At 41.2% G+C, this 11,972-nt stretch overlaps 1 protein-coding gene across 1 annotated transcript; it reads left to right on the forward strand.

Annotated features, from left to right (window-relative positions):
* Positions 1-680: 680 nt before the first annotated feature.
* LOC147603998 (pentatricopeptide repeat-containing protein At3g09040, mitochondrial-like) lies at positions 681-4,151 on the forward strand. Its single transcript, XM_086795285.1, has one exon. The coding sequence runs from the start codon at positions 681-683 to the stop codon at positions 4,149-4,151; it is 3,471 nt and encodes a 1,156-aa protein (XP_086651411.1).
* The last annotated feature ends 7,821 nt before the right edge of the window (positions 4,152-11,972 follow it).

Raw genomic sequence — 11,972 nt, forward strand, 5'->3', positions numbered from 1 at the left:
GTAAGTCTGAAATGATGTAATGTTTTTTGAATATTATATATATATATATATATATATATATATAGGTCAAAGAAAAAAAAATAAAAATAAATAAATAAATATATATATAATCATGCTTGTAACTGCAAAGAAATTAATAGAGACGTTTCCTTTCATCTAGGATCTCCTGTTTTGTGTGTGTGAAATAGAGAAGCTTTTCCTTCATCTCCTGTTTCGAGCTCAACGGGAGAAAGCAATCATCTAGGATCTCCAGAAGGCACAAATGCTCAGCATGGTTGCAATAGAGGTGCACGGGAGACGGTTCAACCACAGGCGGCGGGGGAGGTGCAAGCAGTGCTTGGTAGTTGGGGTTCTCCAATGTCCTTGTAGCGTTGGCAACGTGCACACTACATCTGGGAGAGCAGGAATTCATCCACGTATAGCAGGAAAGAATTTGCCCATCCTAATAACACAAAGAAGATTAGTTCCAAGTCAGGAAGCTACACATATCAACAAGAGTGGAAAGAAAGAAGGCACTGTAACCTGAAATCTTTATCATGGCTGCCAGTCTCCCTCGAAATCTACCAGTCCTGGGCTGATCCTCAGGCGTCAAGGGCTTCAACCTAAGCGTAGGTACAACTAATGAGTTGGAGGGGATTCCTTTCAGTCAAGGGCTTCAACCTCAGATTGTAATGGGAACAATGGATCTAGCAGTGAATAAGGTGTTGAGTAGGAACAAGGCATCTCATGGTGGCGGCTACATGCAGCCTGACTATGCAGACCCTACTTTTGTTGGGGAGCTCTATGACTATAGACCTGGCCGTGCATCTGGATCACAAGCAGCGGCATCTACAGCTCAAGTGCGAAACATTGATTGGGAGGAGACGCTAAGCATAGAGGAAGCGCTTACTTTTTTGGAAGGTTTAATGGACTTGCCTTCAGTGGAGAACTTCATCTGCATTTTACAGAAGTGCAGGAAAAAGAAAAATTCAGCCTATGCCAACCACCTTTATATGCACATTTGCAACAACGGGCTAGACGCTCATGAAGTTCTTGAAAATCATTTTGTCCCAATGTTTGTTGAATGTGGAAGCATGTCCGAAGCCTTTCAGGTCTTCAACAGGCTGGTACACCGGAATGAGCATTCCTGGACTTCTCTCATGCTGGGGTATATTGATTGTGGTGAATCACGACATGCTCTGAGCCTGTTCAAGAGAATGCAAGAGGATTATGTCCAACCCAGCAGATATACATTTGTAGCCCTACTAAAAGCTTCCACTAGGCTGGAGTGTATTCATAGTGGTCAAGTAATACATGGAGAGATTGCCAAAGACGGTTATGAAAGGAATCTGTTTGTCGGCAGTGCTTTGGTGGATATGTATGCCAAATGTGATTCCCTTGTTGAAGCATGGGATGTGTTTGAGGAGTTGCCCGTTCGAGATGTGGTCACCTGGAACACTCTTATCGGAGCATATGCTGATTGCGGGCTTGGTGAAAAAGCGCTAATCTGTTTGGGACAGATGCAAGCTGAGCATGTGACTCCAGATGCAATCACATACATCTGCAGCTTGAAAGCATGTGGTAGCATGAGAGCCATAGAGAGGGGCCGAGAACTACATGTGGAGATCGACAAAGAAGGTTTTCAAACAAATTCTTTTGTTGGAAACACTTTAGTCGATATGTATGCCAGATGTGGCTTGCTGGTGGAGGCGCAGAAAATGTTTGACAAGCTGCCTGTTCGAAATGAAGTCTCATGGAATGCACTAATAACAGGGTACGTGGAACAGGGGTTTGATGAGAGAGCACTCGATTGTTTGAACCAAATGCGACTAGAAGAGGGTGTGTCTCCAGATGCAGTGACACTTGCATGTGGCTTGAGAGCTTGTATCAGCATGGGGGCCATAAATAGCAGCCAAGAAATACACTCTGAGATCTACAGAGAGGGTTTTGAAAGAGATCCTTTTGTTGGCAACATTTTAGTGGATATGTACTCCAAATGTGGCTTGCTTGCTGAAGCACGGCAGGTGTTTGACGAGCTTTCAGTCCAAGATGTAATCTCATGGACCACACTAATTGCAGGGTATGTTGAGAGCGAGCTTGATGAGGAAGCCTTGAACTGTTTAGAGGAGATGCAGCTGAAGGGTGTGTCTCCAAATGCTGTCACGTTTGCTTGCATCCTGAGAGTTTGTGGCAATATAGGAGTCTTGGACAAAGGCCAAGTAATACATGTTCAGATTGTCAAAGGAGGGTTTGAAACAGATCCAGCTGTTGGCAGCATGTTGATTGACATGTATGCCAAATGTGGCTCACTTGCAGAAGCACAGGAAGTTTTTGATTCCCTTCCCATTCGAGATATAGCTGCTTGGAATTCACTCACTGTGGGGTTTTCTGAAAATGGGCTGTGTGAAGAAGCGTTGAAGTCTCTGGCACAGATGCAAACATTGGGCATGTCCCTGAACAATGTCACATTTATTTGCTGCATGAAAGCCTGCGGTGCTATAGGAACCATAGACAAAGGCCGAGAGATACATGCAATGATTGCCAATGAAGGATTTGAAAAAGATCTTTTTGTTTGCAGCAGTTTGGTGGATATGTATGTCAAGTGTGGTTTCCTTGCGGAAGCACATGAATTGTTGGAGGAGCTATCAGCTCGAGATGTAGTGTCGTGGAATCTGCTAATGGCAGGGTATGCTGAACATGGGCTTCATGAGGAAACACGTATTTGTCTGAAAAGGATGCAAGCAGAGGGGGTGACTCCAAATGCTATCACCTTTGTTTGTGCATTAAAAGCTTGTGGCAGCTCAGGACACACAGACAGGGGTTTCGAAATGCATGCTGAGGTTGCCAAAGAGGGATATGAAAGAGATCCTTATGTTGGCAATACTCTGGTGGACATGTATGCCAAATGTGGCTCACTTGCAGAAGCACAGGAGGTGTTTGGTGAGCTGTTAGTTCGAGATATTGTCTCATGGACGGCACTAATTGCAGCATATGCGGAAGAGGGTCTTGGTCAGGAAGCACTGGATTGTTTACATCAGATGCAACTGGAAGGCATATCTCCAAATGTTGTCACCTATGTTTGTTGTTTGAAAGCTAGTGCTAGCCTAGGAGCAATGAACAGGGGCCGAGAATTACATGCTGAGATTGCTAAAGTTGGATTTGAAGACAACACCTATATTAGCAGCGCTTTAATGGATATGTATGCCAAATGTGGATTGCTTGTAGAAACACAGGTAGTGTTTGAGGAGCTGCTAATCCGAGATTCAGTCTCATGGACTGCTCTGATTTCAGGGTATGCTGAATATGGCCTTGGTAAGGTAGCACTGAATTCTTTGCAGCTGATGCAACTGGAGGGTGTGCCTCCGAGTGTATTGTCATGGAATCTTGTGATCTTGGGCTTTGCAGAGGAAGGAGAAAGTGAGGAGGCCTTTCAGCTTTATGCACAAATGCAAGAGCAAGGTCTAGCACCAAATGGCATGACCTTTGTGGCCATTCTGAAAGCATGCAGTAATACAGCAGCCTTGGAAACGGGGGTGAAAATCCACTCTCAAATCCACAATCTTATTGATTTCGAGGCTACTGAAGTAGTCATGGAAACTTCTCTTGTTGACATGTATAGTAAATGTGGGAGGATTGCTGTGGCTCAGCAGATGTTTGATGCCATGCCCAAAAAGGTGCTTGTAACATGGAATGCATTGATTACAGGCTATGCCCAGCAAGGTGAGTATGAGCAAGTATTTTATTTGCTTGAAAAAATGGTGGATGGGGTCATAGAGCCGGATGGTATCACTTTTCTTAGTGTTCTCACGGTATGCAGCCATGCTGGTCTCTTGGATAAGGGCCAGAACTACTTCGAGATGATGATCAAAGAGTATGGTATCATGCCGACTATAAAGCACCTTAACTGCATGGTTGATCTTTGTGGCCGTGCAGGCCAACTGGATAAGGTTGTGGCAATGTTAGATAACATGCCTGTCCGACCTGATGTCGTGACATGGAGTATTGTACTAGGTGCTTGTCGGAAGTGGGGTAACGTAGAGGTTGGTCGACAAGCCTTCGAATGTGCAGTGAGCTTGGATGAAAATGATGCTACAGCCTATAAGACGATGCATAATATCTTTGCAGATGCTCACATGTGGGAGGATGCAGAAAAGGTCAAGGCAATTAGATAAGTCGCAAGCATGAGAAGAGCAACAGAGTTGGGTAGAAACAAAGTTATATTAAACATCTTCGAAAGACCCAAAGGGTCTGTGAGACCAAACAAGGTGTTATAATGGCACCATGAGGTAACATGGTCATGAAAAGAAAAGAAAAAAACATAGACAATTATCCACATGCACAATGATGATGATAGCAGTATCTCTAGATACGTGGGAAAATTACATCGCCATGCCACTACAATACATAGTACAGCTATCCTCATTCATCCAAAATGTCCAGCATACGGGAGTCAATGACTGAAGAGAGAGTCACCATGTCTACTGCTAGAGATTGATGGGTTTCTGCATGTCATGTAGTAAAAAAAAATACTAGATGTAGCTAGTGATTTAGTTGTTGATGGCTAGTCACCTATATTAAAAAAGGGGTTCATTATACAAGACCCAATGATGGATCACTTTAGTTGGGTGGTTCCATTACCTATATTTTTGACTGGCAGCCTGTATAAAGGCTTGTACATACTCATTTAATACCTTTTATCATGTCATCAATACACAAATATTCTTCTAGCTTGTCTTGTGGATCAAGGCTGTCCTATTTCAGATTCTACATAGACCAAAATGGTAGCCACTCCCGTGTGGCCAGGTTAGAGCTACTCCCATGTGGCTAGGTAGTTTCTTCACTCTATTTTCACTTGGTGTAGAAGTACTAGATCCCGCTGCTATATTGGGCCTTCTACACGACAATGGTATCAGAGCAATGTCTCTAGAGTTTAAGCTTGCTTACATGACTTAAGCCAGACTTCATCCTAGGTAGAGACGGTGCATCTCAGGATGCTCAAGGATTATAGGGTGAGTCTGTTAACTCTGCTGTGTAAAGTGTGTGTCAGATGTAGGGTTTTGGTGCTGTGTGTTTCAAGGACACAACAGATAAGGCTCTCTGGAGTGCTGGGCTTTAGTTCAGAACTCCTTGTAGGAGAGCTACTGCACAGGGGACCAGCAAAATTGACTCCCTCTGTGAAGGTATTGATTCCTACGCAACCAGTTCCTACACAACCAGCACCTGTGCTAGATTTGAACAGTCAGGCATGGATCTGTTTAAGAAATGCATGGGGCCTGTTTTTGAAGTGATTTAGGGATGCGAAGGTGGACATTTAGAGGGCTCACTCCTCCCGAGTTTGATGCTCCTGATAGTCATAGTGATCATAGTTTTGTTCATGCTTTTGGTCTGGCCGTTTGTCTGGGAATAGAAAGAGGTACTATATTGTAACTTCATCCCCAAACCATAGACAAGGCCCTCCAAAATGCTATAATCCTCTTTGGAAGTCCAACTTTCTCCAAAAATGGCTTGTAGACTTTGTATCTCAGTCGCTTACTATATCTGTTGGCAATCCATATTATATTTCAACATTTGAAATTCAATCATTTAAATGGGAAAAGTGAAATTTTTAGCATATTGGAATTAATGGATGTTTTATTTAAATTCAAATGAATTTTAGATAAATTTATTTTATGTATGAGAAATATTTAAATGATAAAAGAAAAATCTAGAATTCAATCATTTAAATAGAAAAAGTGAATTTTCTAGTATATTAGAATTAATGGATATTTTATTTAAATTCAAAAATGAATTTTAGATTTAAATGATAAAAGAGAAATTTTCATGATATTGAAATTCAATCATTTAAATGAAAAAAGTAGAATTCTTGGTATATTGGAATTAATGAATATTTTATTTAAATTTATTGGCATTCAATCATTTAAATGAAAAAAGTGAAATTCTTGGTATATTGAAATTAATGGATATTTTATCTAAATTTAAAAGAAAAAATTTAGATAAATTTATTTTATGATAAAAGAGGAATTCTCACATGACATTTGGAATGTAATTAATTAAATGCAAAAAGAGAAATTTTCATGATATTTGAGATCCAAGAAATTAAATGGGATGTGATAGGATGTGATAAGATGTAAATAGGATGCGATAGGATGTGAATGGATGTGAATGGATGTGATAAGATGTAAATGGGATGTGATAAGATGTAAATGGGATGTGATATGATGTGTAATGATAATGAATGTGGATGAGATGTGAAGTAAATGGATGTGCATGTGAATGATGAGATGAGAATGAGATGAGAGGATATGTGAAAGGGTGAGATGGGAAGTAAATAGATGTGGATGTGTATGTGAAAGAATGGATGTGGATGTGTATGTGAAAGAATGGATGTGGATGTGTGAAAGAATGTGATGTGATGTAAAGGGATGTGGATGTGAATGTGATGTAGATGTGGATGAGACGTGGTGTAATGTAAAGAGATGTGGATCTGAATGCGGTGTGGATGTGGATGAGATGTGATGCGAAGCGATGTAAAGAGATGTAATGTGATGTGAATATATTTGGATGTGAAGTGATAGATGTGAATGATTAGATGGATGTGGATGAATGAGATGGGGTGTGTATGAATGAGATATGATGTGGATGTGATGTAATGTGGATAGAATGTATGTGATGGGGTGGGGATACAATGAATGTGATGAATGTGGATGTGATGTGATGTGATATGATGTAAATTGGGATAGATGTGAATGGATGATATGTGATGTGAATGGATGAGATGTGATGTGAATGGATGAGATGTGATGTCATCTGAATCGGGATGTAAATGAATGATATGGGATGTGAATCGATGAGATGTGATGTCATGTGAATCAGGATGTGAATGAATGAAATGGGATGTGAATGGATGAGATGTGATGTCATGTGAATCGGGATGTGAATGAATGAGATGTGATGTGAAATGGATGTGATGAGATGTGATGTAAATTGGGATAGATGTGAATGGATGATATGTGATGTGAATCGAGATAGATGTGGATGAATGAGATGTGATGTGAATGGATGAGATGTGATGGGATGTGAATCGGGATAGAATGAATGAGATGTGAGGTGAAATGGATGTGATGTGATGTGGATCGGGGTAGATCTAAATAGATGAGATGTGAATGAATGTGATGTGATGAGATGTGGATATGGGTAGATGTGAGTGGATGAAATGTGGATGAGTATAAATGTGGAAAGATGTGATGAGATGAAAAATCATGTGATTGGATAAGAATGGATAAAGGACGATGGGAATACATATGATTGGACTTGGATTAAGTAATGTGGATTGATGTAGAACAATGTGGAAAGACGAGAGTTCGTTATAGAAACAGTATTTATGACCTGTTTTTAATGAGTGTTTTATGTCAAGAATGCTGGGGAAGCATTTTGATCGTCTTGTGAATGAGGTCGTGAAGACCTAACTGATAAAGTTGCAACAGCTAATGGAGAGTCAACGGAGGTCATCTCGCGTAGCAAGGTCGTCGACCGAGGTCTTGACCAACCTCGGTTCGATTTAAATGGTGAGCTTCCGGTACGGTGGATGAGGGACCAAGGAAGCGACCTAGCGAAGGATCGTAGAGGGTGCTGACCATACGGTGCCGTCGAAGATACCCACACGTGAGTCGAGGAAGATAATGGACAGGGAGTTAGAGTTGTTTTCTGAAACCGGGCATGGATCTAGTTGATTGACCTTGCTGGTCCTCAAACGGATGAGTCCATGGCTCTTTTATATGGAACTATTGGTTGATCTTGCTGATCTTCAACGGAGATTCCATCTAGATTTTTATAAGTGAATATATTGCCGGGTACTATAAGCTAGGAACAATCGAAAAGACTCCTGAGTGGACAGGTGGTGAGCATTCTGGTTGCCAATGATGCCATAGGTACACCAATGAAGGAATGATTGGAAATTAGAATTCAACTGGATATTTTGGAGGATTATGATCAGTGATACTATGGTTTCGCTAAAAGATTATTTTAAAGTCAGTTGAATCTATGAAACAGGCGATTTCATATTGGCTGTGTAAGTGGTGTGACTATCTTGAAGTTTGCATGAAGCGCCGGCTAGGGGGCCTGGAAACTCTTTTCCCTGGTACTCGAGACAAAACCTAGCGAAATTCCCAATTGGATCCCATCAGTGGTGGTTGGGCGGTTGGCTAACCCATGGGATTGGATGGGGTTAGGCTGGACTGATGGATCCCTAAAATGAGACTCAATTCTGTTATGGTATGATAGATAAGACTAAAATGAGACTCAATTGTGTTGTGGTATGATAGATGAAGTAAATCCCAGACAGTCCTTGTTCTATGGAAAAGAATCAACGACTGTGCCTCTCGATGAGGAAAAAAGCATTGGTCTCTATGATCCAAGTGCAACTTTCTCCTTTGATCTGACCAAGTGACTTACAGGTTCGATCGGATCAGGTTGGTCAGTAATGACCTTGACTACGTTAGAGTAGAAATATCCTGGAGAAATTGCTCGTGCTTTCTGGGTGAGGGAAGTTTTCTCTGGTTCAGTTTTGGAAGAACTGAGGGATTAGTCTCTTGTCCGGATATCCGTGGGGGCGAGGCCCCGAGTGAGAGGCTCTGCCCTCTGCTGCGCTAGAACTGCTACTTCCGCTACTAGCACCCCCGAGTTCGTTGCGCAGAGGGGGCAGGGATCTTTGAGCTGGTATTAGAGCGAATTGGCTAAAGTGGATCAAGCGAAAAGCCAGAAATGTCAAAAATTTATGAAGTAGCAGTAAAAGGTTGTAATTATGTGATGAAATTCATACAAATCGATATTCAGAATGAAGATTCATAAATTTGTAATTGGGTCTTTAGATGGAAGTACCGTAATTGTATGGAATCCGTGACTTTCTTGAGGCCTAGACATGATGGTATTTACCTTATAATTCCAAGGACCGTGACTACCCGTATATACCGAGGGTATAACTGCAGCTCTTTACTGGCAGTATATACGAGTAAATCTAAGACCTTGAAATTATAAGCAAAAATTCTATCTAGATGATGAATTCGAATGCTGGTTGATATGATTTTAGAATTCTGGTTAAGAATTGATGAGTTGATTTGGATTCTGGTTGAAAGATGATGATTCTTGAATTCTGGTGTTGAAAGAAGATAAGTTGAACAAAGCCACAATGAGGATGAATGGGACAAATCCCAGTGATGATATTGGTAACTGGAATGATGATTATGACTTCAGAATAGTGTGTGAAAGAATGTGATGTGATGTAAAGGGATGTGGATGTGAATGTGATGTAGATGTGGATGAGACGTGGTGTAATGTAAAGATTTGTGGATCTGAATGCGATGTGGATGTGGATGAGATGTGATGCGATGCGATGTGATGTGAATATATGTGGATGTGAAGTGATAGATGTGAATGATTAGATGGATGTGGATGAATGAGATGGGGTGTGTATGAATGAGATATGATGTGGATGTGATGTAATGTGGATAGAATGTATGTGATGGGGCGGGGATACAATGAATGTGATGAATGTGGATGTGATGTGATGTGATATGATGTAAATTGGGATAGATGTGAATGGATGATATGTGATGTGAATGGATGAGATGTGATGTGAATGGATGATATGTGATGAATGTGATGAATGTGGATGTGATGTAATGTGATATGATGTAAATTGGGATAGATGTGAATGGATGATATGTGATGTGAATGGATGAGATGTGATGTCATGTGAATTGGGATGTGAATGAATGATATGGGATGTGAATGGATGAGATGTGATGTCATGTGAAATCGGGATGTGAATGAATGATATGGGATGTGAATGGATGAGATGTGATGTCATGTGAATCGGGATGTGAATGAATGAGATGTGATGTGAAATGGATGTGATGTAAATTGGGATAGATGTGAATGGATGATATGTGATGTGAATGAATGTGATGTGAATCGGGGTAGATGTGGATGAATGAGATGTGATGTGAATGGATGAGATGTGATGGGATGTGAATCGGGATAGATGCGAATGAATGAGATATGAGGTGAAATGGATGTGATGTGATGTGGATCGGGGTAGATCTGAATGGATGAGATGTGAATGAATGTGATGTGATGAGATGTGGATATAGGTAGATGTGAGTGGATGAGATGTGATGAGTATAAATGTGGAAAGATATGATGAGATGGAAAATCATGTGATTGGATAAGAATGGATGAAGGACGATGGGATTACATATGATTGGACTTGGATTAAGTAATGTGGATTGATGTGGAACAATGTGAAAAGACGAGAGTTCATTATAGAAACTGTATTTATGACTTGCTTTTAATGATTGTTTTATGTCAAGAATGCTGGGGAAGCATTTTGATCGTCTTGTGAATGAGGTCGTGGAGACCTAACTAATAAAGTTACAACAGCTAATGGAAAGTCAATGGAGGACATCTCGTGTAGCAAGGTCGTCGACCGAGGTCTTGACCAACCTCGGTTCGATTTAAATGGTGAGCTTCCGGTACGGTGGATGAGGGACCAAGGAAGCGACCTATGAGTGAAGTGCTAGGTGACCTAGTGAAGGATCCTAGAGGGTGCTGACCATACGGTGCCGCCGAAGACACCCACATGTGAGTCGAGGAAGATAATGGACAAGGAGTTAGAGTTGTTTTCTCTGAAACCGAGCATGGATCTAGTTGATTGACCTTGCTGGTCCTCAATGGATGAGTCCATGGCTCTTTTATATGGAACTATTGGTTGATCTTGCCGATCTTCAACGGAGATTCCATCTGGATTTTTATAAGTGAATATATTGCCGGGTACTATGAGCTAAGAACTATCGAAAAGACCCCTGAGTGGACAGGTGGTGAGTGTTCTGGTTGCCAATGATGCCATAGGTACACCAATGAAGGAATGATTGGAAATTAGAATTCAACTGGATATTTTGGAGGATTATGATCAGTGATACTATGGTTTCGCTAAAAGATTATTTTAAAGTCAATTGAATCTGTGAAATAGGTGATTTCATATTGGGTGTGTAAGTGGTGTGACTATCTTGAAGTTTGCATGAAGCGCCGGCTAGGGGGCCTGGGAACTCTTTTCCCTTGTACTCGGGACAAAGGCTAGACTGATGGATCCCTAAAATGAGACTCAATTCTATTATGGTATGATGGATCCCTAAAATGAGACTCAATTCTGTTATGGTATGATAGATGAAGTAAATCCCAGACAGTCCTTGTTCTATGGAAAAGAATCAATGACTGTGCCTCTCGATGAGGAAAAAAGCATTGGTCTCTATAAGTGCAAGTTTCTCCTTTGATCTGACCAAGTGACTTACAGGTTCGGTCGGATCAGGTTGGTCAGTAATGACCTTGACTACGTTAGAGTAGAAATATCCTGGAGGAATTGCTTGTGCTTTCTGGGCGAGGGAAGTTTTCCCGGGTTCAGTTTTGGAAGAACCGAGGGATTAGTCTCTTGTCCGGATATCCGTGGGGGCGAGGCCCCGAGTGAGAGGCTTTGCCCTCCTGCGTTGCGCTAGAGCTGCTACTTCCGCTACTAGCACCCCCGAATTCGTTGCGCAGAGGGGGCAGGGATCTTTGAGCTGGTATTAGAGCGAATTGGCTAAAATGGATCAACCAAGAAGCCAGAAATGTCAAAAATTTATGAAGTAGCGGTAAAAGGTTGTAATTATGTGAAGAAATTTATACAAATTGATATTCAGAATGAAGATTCATAAATTTGTAATTGGGTCTTCAGATGGAAGTACCGCAATTGTATGGAATCCCTGACTTGCTTGAGGCCTAGACATGATGGTATTTACCTTATAATTCCAAGGACCATGACTACCCGTATATACCGAGGGTATAACTGCAGCTCTTTACTGGCAGTATATACGAGTAAATCTAAGACCTTGAAATTATAAGCAAAAATTCTATCTAGATGATGAATTTGAATGCTCGTTGATATGATTTTAGAATTCTAGTTC

Source organism: Cibotium barometz, chromosome 62, assembly GCF_041138505.1.
Source record: "Cibotium barometz isolate CiBa-2024 chromosome 62, ASM4113850v1, whole genome shotgun sequence".
Classification (NCBI taxonomy): domain Eukaryota; kingdom Viridiplantae; phylum Streptophyta; class Polypodiopsida; order Cyatheales; family Cibotiaceae; genus Cibotium; species Cibotium barometz.